Here is a 22,496-nt window from a genome sequence, read left to right as displayed (position 1 = left end):
ACTGAAGAGATGCCATGAGCAACAGTCACGCAGCAAGAGTTGCTTCCCTTTTATTTTGGTAGTTTATTTCCGGTTTTCGGTAAGTGAAAATCCATATTAGCTAACCATTTAACTCCGAGCTAAATATTTAGTTATTTATCTTCGAACTAGATATGTAGTTTGGGGAAAGATTCTAGTGTTTTTGACTTGGTCTAGATGAGCTTAGCATATGTTTTCAAAAATAAATATGTAGTTTGAAGCTACATTTAGTTGTAAAGTAAATATTTAGCTTGCTAATTAAATATTCATTTTGAAACTGTGACAATTATAAATGGATAAATGAAAGATATGGTGAAAATATGACTTTGAAAAATTAACCCTAATTTATTTCCTCTTATGACAGGCTAAATAAACCAAGTTATTGCTATTACTTTTTAACTGTGTTGTGTAACTTTACATACGGCACCCTATAATCCTGTGCTTTTTAATAAATTCAAAGTTGCATTCTTTCGCTGAAGGTCATGAAAGTTAGCGAGAGAGAAAAAAAAACTGTGAACAAAGTGTGAGACGATGACTAAGACTTGTGTCATCTGGCTGGGTTTGTATCAGAGCACACCAGGGACACAGGATGGCCATGTAGGACAGACGCTGCCTGCTGTGACCATGTGGACGCTCAGAAATGAAAGTGCCCAGCCTCAGGGGGGAAACACATTCTGCTGTTGGGTTTGAGATGCCGCACTGATGCAGCTGTAGCTCTGGGAATTAGGATAGACCAGAATTTCACCGATGGATCCCGGTGTGTACAAGCAGCCAGGAAATTTCCCTACTTTTCACGTATCACAACAAACCTGCAGCTCCTGAAAGGATTTGAATCTCCAATCAATGACCAATTCTAACAATAATCTTGTAAATTGGAAATACTAGCTCCCACATACAAAGTCAATTACAACTTTAAAAAGTTTAAATAGTTTTCTGTCCCAACTAAGATAACATGAGTGATTGATTTATGATGTTCCTTTTAAGGAGACCTATTATGTAAAATTCACATTTTGCATTTTGTTGTGGTTCTAGTTGAGTCTCTACTGCTTCTAAAAGCAGCCTAAGCACTCATAAAACACTCAGCTGTTTATTTTATCAACAAGTTAATGTCTTGGTGTTTGAAAAATGAGCTGTTTCAAAAACCTTTGGAAGATAAAATTACCAATCAGCAGGTATTACCAGTCACCTAGCAACTCCTGCAAAGCGCAGCCTTTTACCTAGCAACCCAAGCAGAACTCCAGCATATTTGGTCAGCTGGTTTTACTGCTTTATGTGCTGTACAAAAGCAGCAGGAAAATACAAGTGTTTTGTTGTTCACTTAACATCCAGAAACCGCTTGCTAAATTCTTGTTGGTTGTGCAGGACACTCTACTAATGCTTTTCAAAGATGTACGGTTGTTTAATTGCACTGCATCTGTTTGCAGCCATTTTCATGGGTGAGTGTAAACGTTGAGTTGGGGCCAGCAACAAGTTATTTGGATTTAACATGACAAGAGGCCCTAAAACAGATCAGGCAGAATGATTTTGTGCTAAATATCTAATGAGTATGTTTGGTATAGCCCATAGACCTATCCTAACCTGCTCAAAAAAGCATAATAGGTCACATTTAAATTCACTACAGCTGTGAATATAGGAACAGCCTTCAGTGAAACATGGTGAGGGCAGTATCATTCTGTCAGGATGCTTTTAAGTGGCTGAATATGGAGTGGGAGAGTTTAATATGTAGCATTATACTTCCATCTATACATGAGACTAACAGCCTGGAGCTGAATTGTAGCTTCACAGACACTCAAAAATCTGATAAAACATACTCTGATCAAGGCTTGTGCAGAAAGCCATCATCTTCAGACTCTAGACTGAACTGAAATAATATTTGAATTCTGCAATTGTTAAACCATGGCCAAGTGCAAAATTTATAGCTGAGGCATCATGATTATTTTTTTATTTAGACTCATTTAAACAAAGTTCAAACTCTGAACGTCATGACCTGCTATACTTCTGAAAATGTAAACAAAAGGTTTGAGACAATAATTCTGATCCTTTTAGTCCACGCACACGCATTATAAACAAAGTTAATTTAATTCACCGATTTCTGCTTACAGCTAATGAAATATAGAATATTATGATTTTGATAAAGAAATGTTTAACATCTGCTGAAAGTTTATTTTCAAAATGTACTTTTAATTTGGCGAACAATCCCCAGGAGAGCACATATTAAATTAATGAAATGCTGTATTGTCTTAATGAGAATGATTAAATTTAAGTAAATAAATATAATTAAGTAGCTTCATTAGATCCAACATTTAACAAGCCACCATTTATGGTTCCTTATCCTTCGTCTCACTGAGGCTGCTTGTTCATTTCTAATCCCGCCTCGCCCAAACCTCATGTTTTGCTGACTGCCTTCTTTTATCTTTATCTTTCTCATTAAGTAAATTGGTCCTGCTGACCTCAGCATCTTTTTGTCTGTCTCTCCTAACTGTTTGGCGCACTGCCTTTGCCGACTCAAACTGTACTTGTTTAAGCTGCAGAAAAAGACCCAAAAAAGATTTTTTTTCCTGATAAATATATTATTTTACTCACAAAAGCTTAGCAGAGTTACAGAAGCAGTCCTTTTTGCAGTAGTTCTCTTAATTACTTAATTGAAATAAATAATCAGAGGCAAAGCAGGCTTATAAAAGCTGTTTATGTGATGTTTCATGTGTCATTCTGGATGGAATTTCAGGTTTGTTTATTTTCCCCAGGATGTAATCTCTCCACGGAGTGACCATGTCACTTCGGGCCACCGCACGGGGCCACAGCGCCGGGCCCTCGGAGCGACCTCTACCCGGCCCTTCAATAATAAATGTCATGCTGTCGGCATATGGCAGGTGGCAACACAACCCTTCACAGGTGAGATGAATATTTCATGTCAAAGCTGTGCAATCACAGCGCACACTTTCCTGTTTGAAGTTTGGGGAATGGATGGTGGAGAAATTGGGACATGTGTTGAGCTGTTTACAATTACACCGGCCATCTGGAAATTGGAGTAAAAAGTAGAAATATTAAACACAGGCTGTAAAACGTGGCTTCAGTTTTGATGCTGCTGGGTTGGCAGTTTTAATAAATAGCTGAATAATGTGTTGGCAAATATGTGATTATCAAGGTTATTACAGTTAACTAAAACTAATGAAATAACAAAAACTAATATTGAGAACATTTTCATTAACTGACAGAACTAAAAATTGTAATTAATGGGGAAAAACTATAACTAACTGGATCTACATTGTGTGTTTGTAAGACTAACTAAAACACACTGAAATTATAGACACAATATTCTTCGTTTTCATGTTTCTGAATAAATTTATTAGCCTTTCGAAGTGATGTGAAATTTATTTATTTATTCCCCTGCAAGAAGTTTGTTGATTAAAACTAACTGAATTAGACAAACAAATTCAAAAATCTTTTGTATTTTCTGAACGCCTGAACAATTAGAGAAAGAAAAGATTACATATGTGCTGGAGCTCTGCTTAGGTTGCTAGGTAACGAGCCTGGGCTTGGCTGGGGTTGCTAGGTAACAGCGCAGTGCCCATTGACTATGACTCAACAATTAGGAGGTTATTTGAAACAGCGCATTTACAAACACCAAAAACATTAACTTTTTACAAAATAAAACTATAACGTAAACCCTGAATCTATTGCAAACCTACTCTACATGCTATTGGCCGGTCTTTGAAAAGCAGCCAATCCAGGAGCAGCATTTATTTTCCTTGGCGCTGATTGGTCTTACCCATCTCAGTTTTCAGTTATGAAAAAACTAAAACTACTGATATAACTCACAAAAACTAAACTGAAACTAAACTACATTTAACTAGTAAAAGATGGCAAACACACTGTAATAGCTAACTAAAACTAACTGAATTAGACAAGTTCAAATTCAAAATTTTTTGTATTTTCTGAATGCCAGAACAATGAGAGAACGAAAAGATTACAAATGTGCTGGAGTACTGTTTAGGTTGCTAGGTAACGGGCCTGGGCTTGGCTGGGGTTGCTAAGTAACAGCGCAGTGTCCCTTGATTATGACTCAACAAGTGGGAGGTTTTTGAAACAGCGCATTTACAAACACCAAAAACATTAACTTTTTACGAAATAAAACTATAAAACTACTGTAACCCTATTCTACACGCTATTGGCCAGTCTTTGAAAAGCAGCCAATCCAGGAGCAGCATTTATTTTCCTTGGTGCTGATTGGTCTTACCCTTCTCAGCTGTTGCCTTTCCGCCAGTATGAAAAAACGAAAACTACTAACATAACTTATAAAAACTAAACTGAAACTAAACAACATTTAACTAATAACTAATAAAAGATAGAAGACAGTCTTAAAAACTAACCCAATTAGACAAACAAAAAGTCGCAGCAAAACAAAATGAAGTTATAACGAAGAAACCCGAGCTGTTATAACCCTGGAGATTATAGTTTTTTTCCCCTGTTTGCGGTTATCTGCTTGGGGTTGAATTATCCTCAGACGAGCCTCCCAGAGCAGGGAGTGATTAGGAAAAGCATTCATTAGTCAGATGGTTTGGGTTTCATTTGTTTTGGCTTCGTAGATGGCCAACTGCCTGGACTGCAGCATCATGTCTTTTGCTTTGGATGGCACAGCAACACTGAAACGCAGCATGTGTCTGAATCCTTTGCACACTCCCTGGTGGTGTTGACTTTAGAAAAGGATTGCATGGAAGTTGTTTTTCTGCTTCAGCCCTTTTGCTTCTGACAGATGACTGGCAGACTGAGATTATAAGAACGAAATAAAGGGTAGCAGGGCTGGGACCTGCAGAGCTGGCTCATCTTCTGTCTGTGATGCTCCGGCTTTGGCCCTCAGCCAGTTGGTTTTCACTGGGAAAGCCCGGACCACTGAGCGGCTGGAAGGGCTAAATATAACCTAATGTGTTCTTCACAGTGACAAACTCTTTCTCACATTGTTACTGACCAAGACGCTGAATTACTGCCTTCGCTTGGTTCAGTAACAGGGGCGTGAAAAAGCTCACTAATTTCAAATAACGAGTAAAATAAGAGATTATAATTGCAAAGAAAGTAATTAGATTACTGTTAATTCCACACAAGCAGACTGCGTTGCTGCGTTACAAAACCATGATTTTGTTTGTGAATATTGGCTTATTTAGTGCTCTGATTAATGATCTTTTTTTCAGCAAATGACCTTTATTAAGTCTCTATACTCCAGTTAGAGGTTAATCGATTACTAAATAATCAGTTAATCACAATTAATAAAATTAATCTTACTCCTCACAATAGAAAAAAGGGTAATTGAACAGTTGTTTGCAATTTGTAGTCTGTAATAGTACAATAATTTTGACTATAAGATGAATAGAGTCAGCATGATGGTGCTAAAAAGAAAGTTTTGTACATTTAAGCTAAGCTAAACAGGCAAGAAAAATTTGCCTCAGGGTTCCCAAACTTTTCCAGACAATTCTACAAAATATGTAAAGAAACATTGAATTATCTTTACATATTTTTTCTCACTTTTATTTATCATTCAATAATTATCATATTTATTTAGCGTAAATGCTCCCTCTTCTGATTTTAGTTGGCTATGAGTTCTGTGTTGGAAAATTTATCAGGAAATATATGATGACTTTTTTAATCTTATGTAAAATTTATAAAATAAAATTTTCCACCACAATCCCCTCTTTTGATAAGAAAATATGTAGTATTCTTATACCATTTACTAATCCCATCAGATTTTATTTAATCTCTGCAGTTTGGGTTTTTTGCAGTCGTTTCTTCCTTTCATATTTTTCATGTAATTTCAAAGCAACTTGTTGAAATTTGACTGGCAGCCAATCAAAGATAAACATGGCAAATAACAATAAAGACTATTTAATTTTTCCGTTTCAGTCTCCAATAAGTTATACTAACTTATATATTACAAAAGTGACTAAAAAACTGAATTTTAAAAAATAATAAAATGTCTGATTTAAAGATTATCTTTCTCATCTTACTTTCAAATTTCTGAGGCCTCCACTTTGGAAAACCCTGCCACTGTAATAAACAAATCTACTTCATCGTTTTCTCATCCTAAATAGACTCATGTTTTGTTTGGGTAAATAAATGTTCATTGCAAGCTAAAACTGCAGTAAATTTAGATGAAATTATAATTTTATTGTACCACCCTTCTACAGTCTGTGGCCCCCCCACAGAGAGAAATCTAGACACGCCCCTGCTCAGTAAACACATCACATCTGCCCTTTCCTCTGGATGATCAGAGCGCTCATGGCATCACACTTTAACCCGACCAGCTCATCTCGCGGCTGGTGACTGATGAATGCGTAATGACGCAGTCTGGAGCAGAGCATGATGAAGCCGGCAGTCTGGGGCCCTGGCAGCTTAAGGACACAACCTGCTTCTCGCATGTATAAAAGATGTGGTCTGCCACTGAATGACTGCGCAAATTAATCCATAAATAATGGCTTGGGTTTGGAGCCCCAGCTCGTATTGCGACGGCACGTTCTTACCACTGCTGCATTAAAAATGGTGCCTGTTGGCTACGGGAGGATGGAGAATTGCCTTAATGAATTCCTGAGCCAACCACCCATTACTTCCACACCCTGACTTTGCCCATTTGTTGTTTTAAATAAAGAGGAGGTGGAATAGGTTTCTGCTGAGGAAAGCACACTTAATACACGTCCATAAATAAACAGAGGAATGAAAGTAAATATCTTTAAAACTGCATAAATAAATTACAGAATAGCTCCTAATTTAAAGGCCTTTCTCGCATGAAGTGTCAGATCCATGTTTGCTCCATGTTTTATTGAGAGTGTAAATCTGCCAAATTATGCATGTATGTGTGTTAGATGTTTGTTTAGGGATGAGGGCATTTACAGTTTTTGCTTAGTCACAGTTTTATTGTTTCACATCAATTAACCTACTTTAGTATCGGATAAACCTAAGCAAAAACGAAAAATAGGTTTAAAATTATGATTTTATTTATCAAGAGAGAAAACTTAAAATAAAAACAGCTACGGTAAATGTTACACCCAGATCATGAAGTTGTCTAACATATCTTATAAAGATACACAATATGCTCTGAAAATTAAGGGTGTGTTCACACCAACCCTCTTTAATCCGCTTTAATCCAACTCCAGATTTTTTTTCTAGAAAGTCCGGTTCGTTAGGGGAGGAGTGAAGAATCAATCGACCAAAAAAGTAAACTCTGTTCCGTCTAAAAAGCAAGGTTTCAGTTCAGTAAAAGTGAACTCTGGCATGATGCTAATGCTTATGTGAACGCCAAGCAGGAAGTGGACTACAGAGCAGGGCATTCTGGGTAAATGGAACCACCCATTGGAGAAATGGCTCATAGTCTTTTACCAGAGACAAAAGAGAAATCCCACAACCGCTATAATTTGACGCCACTCCATTTTCATTGACATTCCATGAAGAAGAAAGTTGCGTTCATGTCTTCTTTTGAGGTTTTTGTGTCACTTCTTCCTGTAGTTCTTGTTGCAGCGCCACCACAGGCGAGGAGGGGAACAGGTTTTTCAAATAGTTTGGTTTGTTTGACGCAGAGCAGTGTGAAATTAAACCTCAGCAGCTGAAAATGTAACAAATGTAGCAATTTTGATTCCCAATCGAACTGAGTCTATGTGAAAACTGTCAGATGTGAAAACACCATAACAGTTAAGAAACAGACTGACATCTATCCGCCATTTCTAAAGCTTTGGGATTCCAGCAAACCCCAGAGAGAGCCATCATTTACAGAGAGAGAAACATGAAACCTTCCCAGAAGTGGCCCTCCAGAGAAAATTACTCCAAAAGCCCATCTGTGACTCCTCCAGGAGGGCTAAAAGAAATCACAAAACAACATGGAAAGTACAGTGCTCTAGTTAAGTTTATGTTTCAACAGTAAGAAAGAGAGAAAAGTGACATCCATGGGTAAGATAGAAGACTAAAACAAAGGAACTTCTCACATTTGCAAAACAAAATCATCTTAATGATCCCAAAGAGTTTTAAGATCTGTGGACTGACAAGAAATAAGGGTAACTTCATCAGAAGTCACATGTGGGGTACACCAAGGTTTAATCCTGGGCCACTCCCATTTAATATGTTCCAGTTAGGTCAGGTTATAACATGTTATAAGAGTAGCTACCATAACTATGTAGATGATACACAACTCTATATTATATTGTCACCAATTGACTCTAAACCCATTTCGTAGATGCTTAGAACAAATCAATGTGTGGATGTGCCAAAACTTTCTCCAGCTGAACAGAAACAAAAATATCCTTTGGACCTAAAGAGGAACAATTTAGAGCTTCAGTTATTACAGCTGGAAACTAGCAGTCAAGCAGTGAACCTGAACGTTCAGAGCCACATAAAGACGGTTGCAAAGACAGCCTTCTATCACCTGAAGAACATTTCCACAATTAAAGGACTAATATCTCAACAAGATCTAGAGAAACTCGTCTGTGTGTTTATTGATTACTGCGACAGTTTCATCACAAGTCTGCTTAAAAGATTAATTAGACTTGGAAGTTTATAAATCACAGCTTAGCACCAAAATATATTAAAGATATGCTGTTGTTGTCTCAACCTTCCAGAACGCTCAGGTCTGCTGGTACTGGACTAGTCAGCAGAACCAGAACCAGAAGCAAACATGGAGAAGCAGCTTCTATGCACCACAAATCTGGAACAAACTTCCAGAAAACTGCAAAAAACTAGAACACCAATTGAAAAACCCATTTGCTTAGAGCTCCCAGTTATTATCCTGTAACTGGAAAATAGATTAAATATACTCCGGATTGCAACTTATTGTTTCTCTTTATGTAGCCACTGAAATCTAATGCTTTTTATTTGTTTATTGTGTTATAATTGTATCATGTTAAATTCTTTGAATTGCTTTGTTGCTGAAATTGCACCACAAATAAACTTGATGATAATAACACAAGAAACGAGACAACAGAAATGTAAACAAACACAACAGGAGAAATAACGATTCAAAAGGTTTGAGAACAGAATCAAACAATAGAAAAGAGGTTTTCAAAGTAGATTTATAATTAAAGAATAAAAATAAATCTCAAAGGAATGAACTAAATATAAAAAGCAGGGACAGACAAATCCTAAAATAAAGCAAAACAAAAATTCATGAGATGAACAGATAATAGAAAATCAATTAAATTATTTGAAAATTACTTTTTGTACTTACTGAGTTTATCTTTGTCTAATTACATGAATTTATTGTATGAATGTGACAAAAAGAAGCAAAAACAGAAGAAACGTGTATATTTTTAACTAAAAAGCAGGATGTAAACAACTTTTGCTTGTACTTTTATCTGGAGGTCAGAGAATCTGTGTGACAACTCGTAGCTAAAGCTGCTCAAAACAAAGTCTGAATCTGTTGCTGCTGCAGGCGCTAAGCTCAACTTTTATCTTTTAATTTGCAGAATGGGAAGGAAGCTCAGAATGCTTTGTGTTGGGAACCCAATTCTTGCCTCTTTTGTTCACATTCACAAAGCCGGTCCAAAGCATTAGTCACATATGGAAATTGTTCAGAGCGATATTGTTTGCTGTGTTTGCTGTTTGGTTAATCATGCTGACGAACATCATGCTTTCGGATCTCCTCTTCTTAATTATATAACTTGGATTTTGTTTTGTTTCTTTATTCCGGGCCCAGTTCTTCTAATTATCACACCTGTAATTTGTCCTTGTTTAAATACTAAATTATTATTCATCATCTGTGTATTAAATAGATCTGCTCTCCTCTGTTGATGTGGAATTTCCTCCATGCGCTGCACAGTTTGTTTAACAATTAATTTTATTTAATAGATTTGATCTGCGTTTGGACTCTCTCCATCGTTTCAGTCTACACTTTGAGAAATTACAGAAAAACTAGAAATTGAGAGGCTGCAGAAGGAATCTGGTGCTTTTTAAGGCTTGTAGCAATTGATTCTTGTAACCTTTGTGACTTCTGTGCCTTTAGCAGAGTGGCAAAGGTCAAAAAAGCAATTAATAAAAATTTGCCTTTAGATTTAGGCCTGTCACGATAAAAAGAAATTGCTGGCAATAAACGATACTGTTGTTGTTTTGACAATGTTCTACTAATATGATGATAATGGCGTAATAATGCAAGTTTGTCCTCTCAAAATTCAATAAATTTAAATTTTCTAAAGGACACTCCAGACTGGAACTGGGAAATATTTTAAATATCCATAATAAGTAAAACAAAAACAATACATAAAACAGAGATAAAAACCACACACAACAGATACCATAAATTAAATGGATTACCCTGCAAAAACACAAAATCTTATCAAGTTTTTTGGTCTTTTTTCTAGTGTAAATGTCTTAGTTTGGTCTTATTTCAAGTAAACTAACCAAAAAGTAAGATATAGAGGCTTGGTTTAAGACAATAATTCCTTAATATTGATGAAAAAGTTCTAGTTCATTGGCAGACAAATTCACTTCTAAAATGTCTTAATATAAGTAAAATATTCTGCCAATGGATCTAGTACTTTTATCAATATTAAGAAATTATTTACTTAAAATAAGCTCATATTTCTTGCTGAAAAGTTACTTGTAAGCTAGTAGTGTCTTGTTTCAAGCGTAATAAGATATTTACACTAGAAAATGGACCAAAATTAATTGTTAATTTTTGAGTTTTTGCAGTGTAGTTCATTTATTACTTATTAAAACCGGCTTAATTATATGTTGGACAGTGGAAATATCTGGAACATCTAAATGAAATTGTTTTGGGGAGAAACCCAAAATGTTTTGAAATCCAATTTAGGACAGATTTCTATTTTAGTTTTCCAAATATTGGAATTTAAACAAAAAATAAGTTTCAAGTTCAAGGTGCTTTACACGATAAGAAGAGTTTCCTCTAACCTTTTGATAGCCTTGTAGCAGATGATGATGGCAGAAAGGAGGAAGACGACTGAGGCACAGCTCACTGTCCCAAGCACTATAACGTCCACTTCCGTCCACCAGGGCCTCAACAACGGCACCATGGGCTGTGCCACTGAGAAAAAGGAGAAAAGAGAGAAATAATTAAGCAAAATAACAGGTGCAATCGATTAATCGATTAATTCTGACGATTAATCAGATGAAACATTTTCACATTCTGCAGATTTTATCTAACCACTTAAGCTTATTCCATGCTAATATTAGAAATAAATGTTAAAAATATACCATGGTTGGTTTACTATAGTTATGGAATCATGTGTTACTACATTATTATTGTATTTCCAAAATATTGTAAGCAGGAGCATATTCAATCATGTGGAAAAATTATATATTTTAAAATAGGAAAATTTAACTAATACAAGTAATGTAAATAAATTTAAGAATGAAAAAGCACCTTAAATGTAAATTTAAAGTGCAGCGGCAACTAACGATTATTTTAGTAATCAATTAATTATGGTGATTAATCGATTTAACATTCTACAAATTGTTCTTTTAACACAGGCTTATTCTATGTTAATGCTTGAAAAACATATGGAAAACATTACTTTTACAACATCCATCCATCCATCCATTTTCTGTTCACCCTTGTCCCTAATGGGGTCGGGAGGGTTGCTGGTGCCCATCTCCAGCTACGTTTCGGGCGAGAGGCGGGGTACACCCTGGACAGGTCGCCAGTCTGTCGCAGGGCAACACAGAGACATACAGGACAAACAACCAGTCACACACACACTCACACCTAGGGAGAATTTAGAGAAACCAATTGACCTGACAGTCATGTTTTTGGACTGTGGGAGGAAGCCGGAGTACCCGGAGAGAGCCCACGCATGCACAGGGAGAACATGCAAACTCCACGCAGAAAGACCCCGGCCGGGAATCGAACCCAGGACCTTCTTGCTGCAAGGCAACAGTGCTACCAACTGCGCCACTGTGCAGCCCTTTTTACAACATATTTATAATATTAGTGTTATTTTTGTTATTTAGATGAGAAATTAAACATTTTGCTGCCTAAAATGCTGCCTAGATTTTCTTTGGTGATTATTTGTAGCAAAGGATGTATCTGCAACAAAAAAAAATACTTTTAGCATCAACCTTTTTTGCTTGACTTAACATCAATAAATTTTAGGGCTGATCTGTTAAATGTTTTTAGAATTTACCGATTTATACCTAAATGTGCTCAACAGGATTTTTTTTCTACAGATTTTTTTTCGTTTTTCTTAATTTAAATGCAAAATGTAAATATTTTTTGTGCAGTTTTGAATTAATTACTGCTTTAACTGTGTTGTTCTTTCACCAAATGACATTTTTCTGAGTCAGTCAATGATTAATTGCTTACTAAATAAGTTGATGATTATTTAAATAATCGATTAATCACGATTAATCATTTCAGCTCTGAACAAAATGCAGAAAACCATATAAAATATTTGAATTTTTAAGCTTTTTTTTACCCAGACCAATAGGTGAGCAGCACGGATGCTCTTGTGGCCTCGCCTGTTCTGCAGGTCTTAGGTTCAGCGTTCAGAGATATCCAGCATGACACCATGAATCATTTAGGGACCCGTCAGCCCCCCTTACACCAGCACTCTTGTCTACACCAATTACCGTTGCAAGAACCTCCTGCTCTTTCCACATTAGATCCGTGGAGTCGGACCACTCGCCGGGATGTTGTATAACGTTACGTGCCTCAGCAACTCCTGCTTCTCTCTACTCATTATGCAGAATTTCATACTAGTCGCCTGCAAATGTTTATCACCTTTATCATCTTGGAAATACATCACACAACCTAAACAATAAACTAATAACTCTGAATATGATGTTTTTTAAGCCAAAACAACAAATACTTCAGCTCTAAGTTTTGATTTTCCAGTGCAGCTCATTTCCCCGGAGTGAAGCGATGGCTCTGTCATAAGTCGCTGTAAATTTAAAAGCATGTATCTGCCAAACTCTCATTTTAATCCTGCGTTTTATCACCGGCTGAAGGCTCTTATTCAGCCAGTGTTAAGGATCTACCGCAGCGTGATGAAGCTCCAGTCCTTTGAATTAACCATTTTTAGCACACAGACTCTTATTCTCCAATCTTTTATTACCTCCTTTTAGCAGACAGATATGGTCCCAGTCATTGTCCTAGTTTTTCATGTCGGTCATGCATATTCGATGCATTTTTAAAGACTACAGAACTTCAGCTCTAAGACCTCTTCAAATCAGGTTACACAAGGAATATCAAGATAATTATGCCTCTACATAGTAAAAAACAAAAAAACAGCCCTCTCTTAAAATAAATTATTCATACCGTCTCCACCTCCTGCAAACAGTTCTGTGTTAAGTTAGGGGAGAATATAAATTGGACCACTTATCATACTTTTTATGATTTGCTGCTGCTGCTGCTGCTGCTGGACGCTGAAAACATGCGGATGCAGCACTCGCAAGGTACATGTGCCACTGGGCACAATTGGGCGTTCAAACCCCCACCTTTGGTTGCAGTCAGATGGCCATGGCAGCACTCATGCAGTGACCTTGACAACAAGCACCGAAGGGTCTATAACTCTTGATTTTTAACTCTCGGGGTGGGGAGTGCGGGGAAGAGATCCATCTACATTGAGCGGACAGAAAGAAAATCATTGGGAGTGATAGATTAAAACCTTCCTACCCACTGATTAAGTGCTCTTCGTTTCTCAGGGATAAGAGGTGAGTGATTCCAAAGTGTAGCGCAGAAGAGCTGCACCATCAGCTCCGCCTGTCCCATATTTCAACGCTCTGTTTTTCTGGTTGCTTGAGATCATATAATTATATAAACTTTCAGCAAGAAATGCTCAGATTAATAAGATGAAATTTATTTCCAAACGCTTGGTTTGTTTTTTTTTTGGGTGAATTCAGATTGTTCCTGTTCAGTCAATCCAACTCTAGTTTGTTTGCATAGAAAGTCCGGTTCGTTTGGGGAAATGTGAACGCGTAATTGAATTCTGAAGCGGACCAAAAAAAGCTAACTCTGGTCCGGCTAAAAATCTCGGTCTCGGTTTGATTAACCCTTTAATATTTTAATTAAATATCGGCCTGGATATTTTTGCTTATTTTAGTTGTACGCAGTTCTTTAAATGTCCTGTGAGTAAATATATTTATATATATATAAATATATATATATATATTATATATAATATATTTGCCCATTTATCCATAACAACTGGAACTTTCAGTATCTAGCAAGTTATTTTTGCCATTTAATAGAGCGCCCCTCAGATTAATTTCACTCCCTTCTATGGTGGGAGTGAAATTACCGTAATAACCTGATATCAGCTGGAAAGCGCAACGTCTCCCCTTTCAGAAACCGTTGGAATTTTTCAGATGGCACAAAGTGTGGCGGAATTACGGTACTGCAAATTTGGCTGGATTGTCGCCAATACGTTCGATCTGGAAGGGTTAAAGTGAACTCTGGTGTGGTTTGAATGCATGTATGAACGCCAAGCGGACCAGAGGCCGCTCCAAATGCAGGAAGTGGACTACAGCGCAGGGAATGCTGGGTAAATACAACCAAAACAAATTTGAGAGTCTAGCACTTGTGGAAGGAAGGGCTCATTATTTTTTACCAAAGACAAAAAAGAAATCCTACTAGATTTTTTTCTTTTTTACATTTTGTGAAGAACGTCTTCTTCTGAGGTTTTTGTGTCATTTCCTTCAGTAGTTCTTGGTTGAGCGCCACCACAGGTGAGGAGGGGAACAAGTTTTTTAAAAGGTTTGGTTTGTTTGACAGTGCAACGAGAAAAAGAGCCGCACCATCTGAAAATGTAACAAATGTTGCAGCTGTGGTCTACCACAGTGGCCCCCAACCTTTTTATTACCGCGGACCAGTCAAGACTTGGCAATTTTGCTGCGACCGGGAGGGTGGGGGTGTCAGATAATGCTTCTGCATGTTGGTGTTCCCGCTAAGCCTTCCCCTCTCCCACCTTTACAACAATCTTACAACGTCCTGCAGTGTGTGGTGTGTTACATGGTGGTGTGTTGAAAATGGTTTCTTTCACCTGACTTTAGTATTTATATGAATTATTTTGATTTTAATCTCTAAGATACCAACATTTCCACATAACTAGGCCTGTCATGATAACAAATTCTGCTGGACGATAAAGTGTCCCAGTAGTTACCGCAATAAACAATAATATTGTTTTGAGACCATTTTTAAGCAATATAATGGCAATAATGGCAAAATAATGCAAGAACACATTCTCAAAGATCAATAAATTTTACATTTTAATTAACATTTATCATTGGATCTTGGAGACATCTTAAATATCCAAAATAAATAAACAAAACAACTAATAAAATAAATTATGAAGTCTCTGTAAACAGAATTGTTCTTCAAAAAATGGATAAGTTTAGACCAAAGCACCAGACTGAAGAGTTTAATCACACAGTGTTTGGTAGAAAGAGAGAGAAAAAACAATAAATTGTGCAAAAGGAAATTATTGAGCTCGTTTTAATTTATCATACGATTAATCGATTCATTTTTTTATTGCAACAGGGCCATACATAACTTTACATTTTGGTCCGTCTGATGATGTAATTTTAAAATATTAAATAATTGATGTTTTGATCAGTTACTCAGTACTTGAGTTGCATTTTTACCAAACACCTCTTTTACATTTACTTAAGTAAAAACGTTTGAAGTAGTGCTACTCTTGCTTCAGTACAGTTTTGTGTTAATATCTGGTTTCTGCTGGTTTTTTCACTCTGCCAGCTGATATACCTTCACAGTGTGAGACGATTCGGCCCCATGAGGGGGAGAAAACTGCCGCTACAAGCAATAGATCAGCACAGATGTACTGTAAGAGCCCAGTGTGCATTAGCACCAATATGGTCTCTTCATGCTGCCGGCTAAACTTTGAAGGTGGAACTGCTGCACTGTTTCATTAGCACCTTATTAGCGAATAAAACGAACTCCTTTGTGTTATGATCAGGGGCGGCGGGGCTCCTCACGGGGAAAACCCTACCACTGAAGCTCTGAGCATGGCGACCCAGCAGGCTTGGATTTCTCAGACAGTTGGGTACTCCCTAAAGTCAGACCCAGCATAAATTAGTCCTGTGTTCAGCTGTCAGCATCCTGCTGGCTCTATTACATGCACAGATGCAAGAGTGCAAAACTGCACTCATTGCACTAATCTCAAGGGGGGCTGATGGTACATTTTCCCCCCTGCGCAAAAACAGAAAAGCTCCAAACATTTTCCTTAAACTTGTTCTATTACTTGAGGTCCATACTGCAAAAATACAAAATCTTGCCACGTATTTTTGGTTTATACACTTGAAATAAGACAAAACTAACTAAGCCAGCTTATATCTTGCAGTTAATTCTTGGAGACATTCTGTGGTCTGATGAAACTAAAATCATTGTTACATTCAGAGGTAAAAATGGAAACATGCATTCCAGCTGTAAAGTACGGGAGTGGTAGCATCATGCTGTGTAGACGTTTAATGCAGGAAGAACTGGTGCGAAACCGACAACATCAGGATGAACATGCAAAAACACAAAATCTTACAAAGTGTTTTTGCTCTAAGTTCTAGTACAAATGTTTCAGTGCACTTGAAATAAGATGAAACTAACTTACAAGTAATGTTTTAGCAAGATACAGGAGATTATCTAAAGTTAATAATTTATTAATATTGATTTTAAAATTACTAGTTCCTGTGCCAGATTATTTCACTTATAAAAAGAATTGTTTCCCATGTAATAAGTTAAATAATTTGCCAGTGGAAGTAGTACTTTTTAAAATCAATATTAAGGAATTTTACTTTTTTAAATTTTTTATTAAGGAATTATTTACTTAAAACAAGCTTCTATATTTTTCTGGATAGTTTCTTGTAAGTCATTTTTTTTTGTCTTATTTTATTTTTACCAAGTTATTTGCACAAGAAACTAAACAAAAACGCTTGGTAAAACGTTGTGTTAGTGCAGTGTATTGGCCTGGCCATTGCACTGCAGAAAACAAAATCTTACCAAGTATTTTCATCAAGTTTCTAGTGTAAATATCTTAGTACACTGGAAGGACAAAACTAACTTCCAAGTAACTTTTCAGCAAGATATAGCAACTTGTTTTAAATCAAAAATTCCTTAATATTGATAGAAAAGTACTACTTCTACTGGCAGATTGTTCATTTAAAACACAGAAAAATTAAATAATCTGCAGTGGAACAAGTACTTAAGGAATTATTTATGTAATCCTATATCTTGCTGAAAAGTTTCTCAGTTAGTTTTGTCTTATTTTCCAAAATACTTGAAATTAGACCCAAGATACTTTTTTGTATTTTCCAGTGTTTTGACTTGTTTGTGGGTTAGAATCTGTCAAAATTTGACAACTAAACATGATTTTGTGCCCTATCAAAATATATATTTAAAAAATCAATAAAAAGACACGTGAAAGAAAATAAACCAGTTTTTTAACTCTAGTTGAGCGGATTCGAGTTCTTACCTGTGGTTCCCAGAAGCCGAGGAGGCGGTGGAGGAGGCGGAGGAGGAGGGAGGGGAGGGTATCTCCTACAGTGGCACGCCACCTGGCACTGTTCGCCAACTTTCTCCGCCACCGTCCACGAGCATGACCTCTGGATCTCTCCCTTATGGCGAGGGAAAGCAGAAGAAGAGAGACCGCGTTACTCAGGAGTAGCATCAGCAGTGTACACTCAGCAGCACCGTGGATTTTCTCCTCTCAGCATTCCTTTCACATCACAGCTCCACTGTTGTTGTCACTGGGGCTGCTGTGTGTGTGTGTGTGTGTGTGTGTAGTACATGCAGAATAGTATCACGTCGATGGCTGCTACTGCTCTCTCTGTAAGAAACCACCCACCAGCAGAGTGGGCAGCAGGCTGCCCCGAGGAGTGTGCGTGGGTGGACTTGGAAACTCGAGCAGATCACATTACACATGAACCCTGGCAACACTGCGTGCATGTGGAGAACATCTCACTACTATCTGTAGGCAGCTGCAAGGGGCAAAGGTTAGAGTGGTCATCAGTAACATATGCCTGCTGCAGGGATCCTGGTGGGAATGCTGCAAACAGAAAACACAACTGGCTACTTCATGTTCCCAGAACAGGAGAGCTGATTAGGACTAATTAGGACACACAATTAAATATTCAATACTTGATTTCATCTTATTAAAAAAATTATGTCTGAACAAGTTACTTAATTAGGCTAAGACTCAAATTAATTGGAAACAATTAATCATGATTAATTGGTTTCATAACTGGTGACTATGTGATCTTAGACCTGTTCTGTTGCTGAAAACATGCTATACAAATAAACGTTCATCATTCATTCATCAAATAAATGTTCATAATTATTCTATTATTATTATCGAACTAATCTTCAACTTCAGTAATTGATTAATCGTTAACTGGAGTCACAATTTGCTGAAAAATCTACATGATCAGAGCAGTAATTATGCCAAAACTGTACAAAAATATATGCATTTTGCATTCAAGATCAAAAAACCCACCTCTGTTTGTAAACATGTTTTACTCAAATCTCCTTAAGTGCCGTAGTTTTAGCTCCACCTTGTTCAAATTCAATAAAGGAATGATGTGTTACTGCATCTAAGGCAATGAAATGTTTATTTTCTTATTTTAAAAAAGGAATCATGTGTTTATTTGTATCATTTAACGTATTTCTAATACTGAATGAAAAAATGCTTAATTTTAAAATGAACAATCTTTAGAATGTGCCAATTTTCTTTACATGATTAATCGATTTAATCATGAGGTTAATCGATAGTTACAGCCCTAAAATTAACGTTTTACTCATTAATCAAAACATTTCAATAAAACTGTGGGTAATAGCTAAAAACTATCACCAAGCCCCCAATACAGGGATGTCCAATGTGTGGCCGGAGGGCCATTTATGGTCGTTGGACTGATTTTGTGTGGTCCCAAACTGCAAGAATTGTAAAAAAGTGACCCATCCACCACAGGTAGTTGATGCAGATGGAGACTTTTTATTTGTAATCAGGGTAAAATTATTACAAACATAATTAGGGCTGCAACTAATGATTATTTTAATTATTGATATCAATTATTCTGACGATTAATCGGATAAAAAATGGCCACATTCTGCAAATTTTCCATTTAAGCTTGTTTCCATAATACAAATACATTAAAAGATGTTAATAAACTAATAATTCATTTCTTTTTTTAATGTAAACCTTTTATTAACTAAAATGCAACAACATTCCTTTAGTGAATGATTAATTATTTGTAGCAAAGGATGTATCTGCAGCTAAAATATACTAACATCAACATGTGAGAAGCTGCTGATTTATCATCAATACAGTGTATGGCTAATCTGCTGATTCTTTTTTGGATTAACAAATTAATAATTAGAAAGCAAAAGGTGCTTAATTGCTGCTAAGTATGTTGTTCTTTCAGTAAACATTTTAGAGTGTCTATGCTTCAGTTATGATTAACTGATTTGATAATCGATTCGTCACAATGAACTCGATTATTTGTTTCAGTCTTTTTATCAACCTCATTTTTTTTCAATGCAAAAATGTTTAGCACAACACAAAGTATTCATCTTTTAATAACTAATTTTTTGTAATAAGTAAAACAATTAATCCAGACTTTTACTGAAAAGTCAACTTTTTTGCACCAAATCAGCTTTTATTTAACTTATTAAAATAGAAAGCATTTTGAAAGAAAGAGACCCAAACCCTGTGCTCATAACTGAAATTAAAGTTGTTCAATCGAGCCCAAAAGAAATGGAAATGACAGAAATAATTTCAGTGAGATGCTTCTTGCAGCCAGTCTTTGACGTCGATCAGCCTGAGGAAAGTTTTAACTCTTCTCACTTTCAGCCATGAGACGTTTGAGGGGTTCAGGTTGTTTCAAATCCCCATTCCTGGATTTTACATTTCTTTATTCTCACCAGTTGTTAGTGGATTTATAGAAATATTTTGGTTTGTTTCCATATTTCAGGGCCCACTTCCATTTTAGTTTTCTTTTTTTTCTCTTTCTTACAGATGGTTCACATTTTCCTTGAGTCTGACACACGATAAAACCCATGATAGTTCTCTGAAGCTGGTCAGATCTCCCAGCTGAGTCAAGGTTATTTTCCTGCAATGCTGAATTTTTTGTTTACATCAAACATGTCCTCTGTCCTGAGAAAACTTTAACTTTCATCTCTGCCAAAAAACTTAAACTTAGCTTGACAGTAGCAAGAGTCTGATAACATTTTAGGTTTAACAGAGACTTCCTTTGGCATGTTGCGGCCTGCTTTTGAGGTTAACTTGCTTGGATGGTCAGATGTAGCTGCGTTAGCAGTGATTCTGAATGTCCTCTTATTTTCTGAACAGAAGAAAACCTGATTTTAAGTTCTTTTGAGACCTATTTGCCTTCTCTTTAACTATCGGTGCACCGATTGCACCTTTGTGGCCGATTACCAATGCCTGACCTGCCGATTCAGATTTCGACTGATACCAATCAATCGATCCAATAATTGATTCCTCACGATTAACTCGATTAATCATTTCAGTCCTATTGCCAACATAGTTTTCTTTCAGTGCAAAATGTTTAGCACAACACAAAGTATTCATCTTTTTATAACCAAGCTTTTCTAATAAGTAAAATCAAATTTTACTTATGTTTTAATATTTATGCAGGCATGACTTGACAGGGCGGTCTAGTCAAATTTTTCTCACAGCAGAGCACAAAGAGGACAGTGGATAATTTTTAGACTTTTTGCCGAGTTAAATAATATTGGTTGATAATATTGGCTTCACATGTAGGTATCGACCGATCACCGATCTCCAGAAAATAAGGAAATCGAAGCTGATTTATTGGTGCACCCTTACTTTAAACAGCTTCCTGTCGCAATAAATCAATTATAATAAATTAAAACAAGCTCAATAAATTCTGTTTTGTTGATTTATTGTTTCTCTTTTTGACCAAAAACTGGATGACAAAACTCTTCAGTGTGGTGGTCTGGTCTCAAGTAGGATCATTTTGTTTACAGAGACTTCACAATTCATTTTATTGGTTGTTTCTGTTGTTTTATTTATTTTGGACATTTAAAATGTCTTCCAGTTCCAGTGTTAAATGTTTGTTAAAATTTAAAGTTTACTAACCTTTGAGAATGTGTTTTATTTCCCCCATTATATTACTTGAAAATGCTCTCAAAACAAAGATATTATCATTTATCGTAATAACTGCTGGGGCAATTTATCGTCCAGTTAAATTTTATATTGTGATTTTCTGGTGTTTATTCTCACTTCAGGAATAAGGAGCATCAAACTAAACGTGTTAAACAGTGAAAACCTCCTTCAAAATACAGAGTGACATTGTACTCCTCATGTGCGATAGATGAGAAAACCTACTTTTGCGTTTATTATGTGGAATAAACGTCATTCATGACCATTAATAATTGTTTCATTTTTTCTGTATTGAAGCTAAATATCGAAAAAAAATTTAAAAACTAGACTATCTTCACATGCGGAGAGTAGCAGTTGCAGCACAATGAGCATAAACAGACCGCTGTAAGTTAGTTAAACATGCAACTCCAGTCGGATCGGTGCCGCCTGCTTCCCCCCTTCATGCACCTCAACGCGATGCTTACCTTGCATGAGAGTAAAAGCTGTGACAGGAGGCAGTGAGCGATGAAAAAAGGCCAAAAACTTAAAGTAAATGGCATCAGATCTCGGAGCAGCATTCCTCCTGCGCTGTTCTCGAAGATACTAGGAAGCGTTTCCAACAAATGAATGCAGGAGTATACATAGGCTTGAAGTGTTTGCGAAATAACCATCCACCCTTTCCACTTCAGCGGCTGTAGCTGTGACAGGCGTCTCCGGGAATAGTTTATGCCCCAATCATTTTCCTCTTCACATCCCGCTGTCGATCGCATAGGACAGGCGAGCTGGTGGGATGAGCAGCAAACCCGCGATCATTCACATCTCCAAAGTAGTTTTTTTCCTCTTTTTTAACCCTCCTATCTCTCTCTCTTTGTGTGTTTGTTTCTCTCTCTCTCTTTCTGTCAGATAGCGACCTGAATCACGCCACTGCTCCGCGCAGTGTGAGGGCGGTGGACGGCCCAGACCTTACATCTCTCCGCGGCGGCAAGCAAGAGCGCAGGACGAGCCGCTCAAGCCATCCAAGTTGAGGAGGAGGAGGAAGAGGGAGAGAAAGAAGAGGAGGAGGGGAGATCTTTGAAAGAAAACAGAGACGGGTCCTCGCAGCGGCATCACCTCAACTTCTCAAGGCAAGATTCGGGATGGGCGAGTCCGGAGGGCAGTGGCGCATCTCCACTCACCTCAGCTCCCCCTGACACGAACTAACCCTCCTCCTCCAAAACACAGGCAGCAGCTCCTGTGGTTGGCTGCAAAGCAATCAGCGCAGGCTTTCTTTCTTTGTTTATGTTTCTCCCTTCCCTCTCTCTCTCTTTCTTTCTGTCTGTGTTGCGTGTTAAAGTCGTGTTTGATGCGCTGCAAACTCCCAAAAGTGGGCCGGTATAAACACTGATCCAAACGGCCACAATAAAAAGAGTTTCATCTTCTTTTCAGTCTAAA

The 22,496-nt window shown here is 37.0% G+C and overlaps 1 protein-coding gene and 2 long non-coding RNA genes across 4 annotated transcripts in view; 1 reads left to right on the top strand and 2 right to left on the bottom strand.

Moving 5' to 3' along the window:
• LOC114133964 (uncharacterized) overlaps positions 1-2,751 on the bottom strand; it is a 5,382-nt gene extending 2,631 nt beyond the window's left edge. Inside the window, exon 1 of the long non-coding RNA XR_003593315.1 lies at positions 1,236-2,751. This is a non-coding gene — a long non-coding RNA (uncharacterized LOC114133964). The remainder of the gene's footprint in view (positions 1-1,235) is intronic.
• prima1 (proline rich membrane anchor 1) overlaps positions 1-21,972 on the bottom strand; it is a 28,326-nt gene extending 6,354 nt beyond the window's left edge. The window contains exons 1-3 of the mRNA XM_028000123.1: positions 21,551-21,972; positions 17,421-17,562; positions 10,894-11,026 (exon numbers count right to left, since the gene is read on the bottom strand). Of these exons, the coding sequence (XP_027855924.1) occupies positions 10,894-11,026; positions 17,421-17,562; positions 21,551-21,835 (560 nt within the window). The 5' untranslated portion in view covers positions 21,836-21,972. The remainder of the gene's footprint in view (positions 1-10,893; positions 11,027-17,420; positions 17,563-21,550) is intronic.
• The window catches only part of LOC114133963 (uncharacterized), a 27,207-nt gene extending 4,711 nt beyond the window's left edge, over positions 1-22,496 (top strand). For both annotated transcript variants that reach the window (XR_003593313.1, XR_003593314.1), the window contains exons 2-3: positions 2,763-2,910; positions 21,969-22,496. This is a non-coding gene — a long non-coding RNA (uncharacterized LOC114133963). The remainder of the gene's footprint in view (positions 1-2,762; positions 2,911-21,968) is intronic.

Source organism: Xiphophorus couchianus, chromosome 19 (assembly GCF_001444195.1).
Source record: "Xiphophorus couchianus chromosome 19, X_couchianus-1.0, whole genome shotgun sequence".
Taxonomy (NCBI): Eukaryota; Metazoa; Chordata; class Actinopteri; order Cyprinodontiformes; family Poeciliidae; genus Xiphophorus; species Xiphophorus couchianus.
Note: the sequence above shows the minus strand (reverse complement) of the source record. Positions and strands in the feature narration are given on the sequence as shown.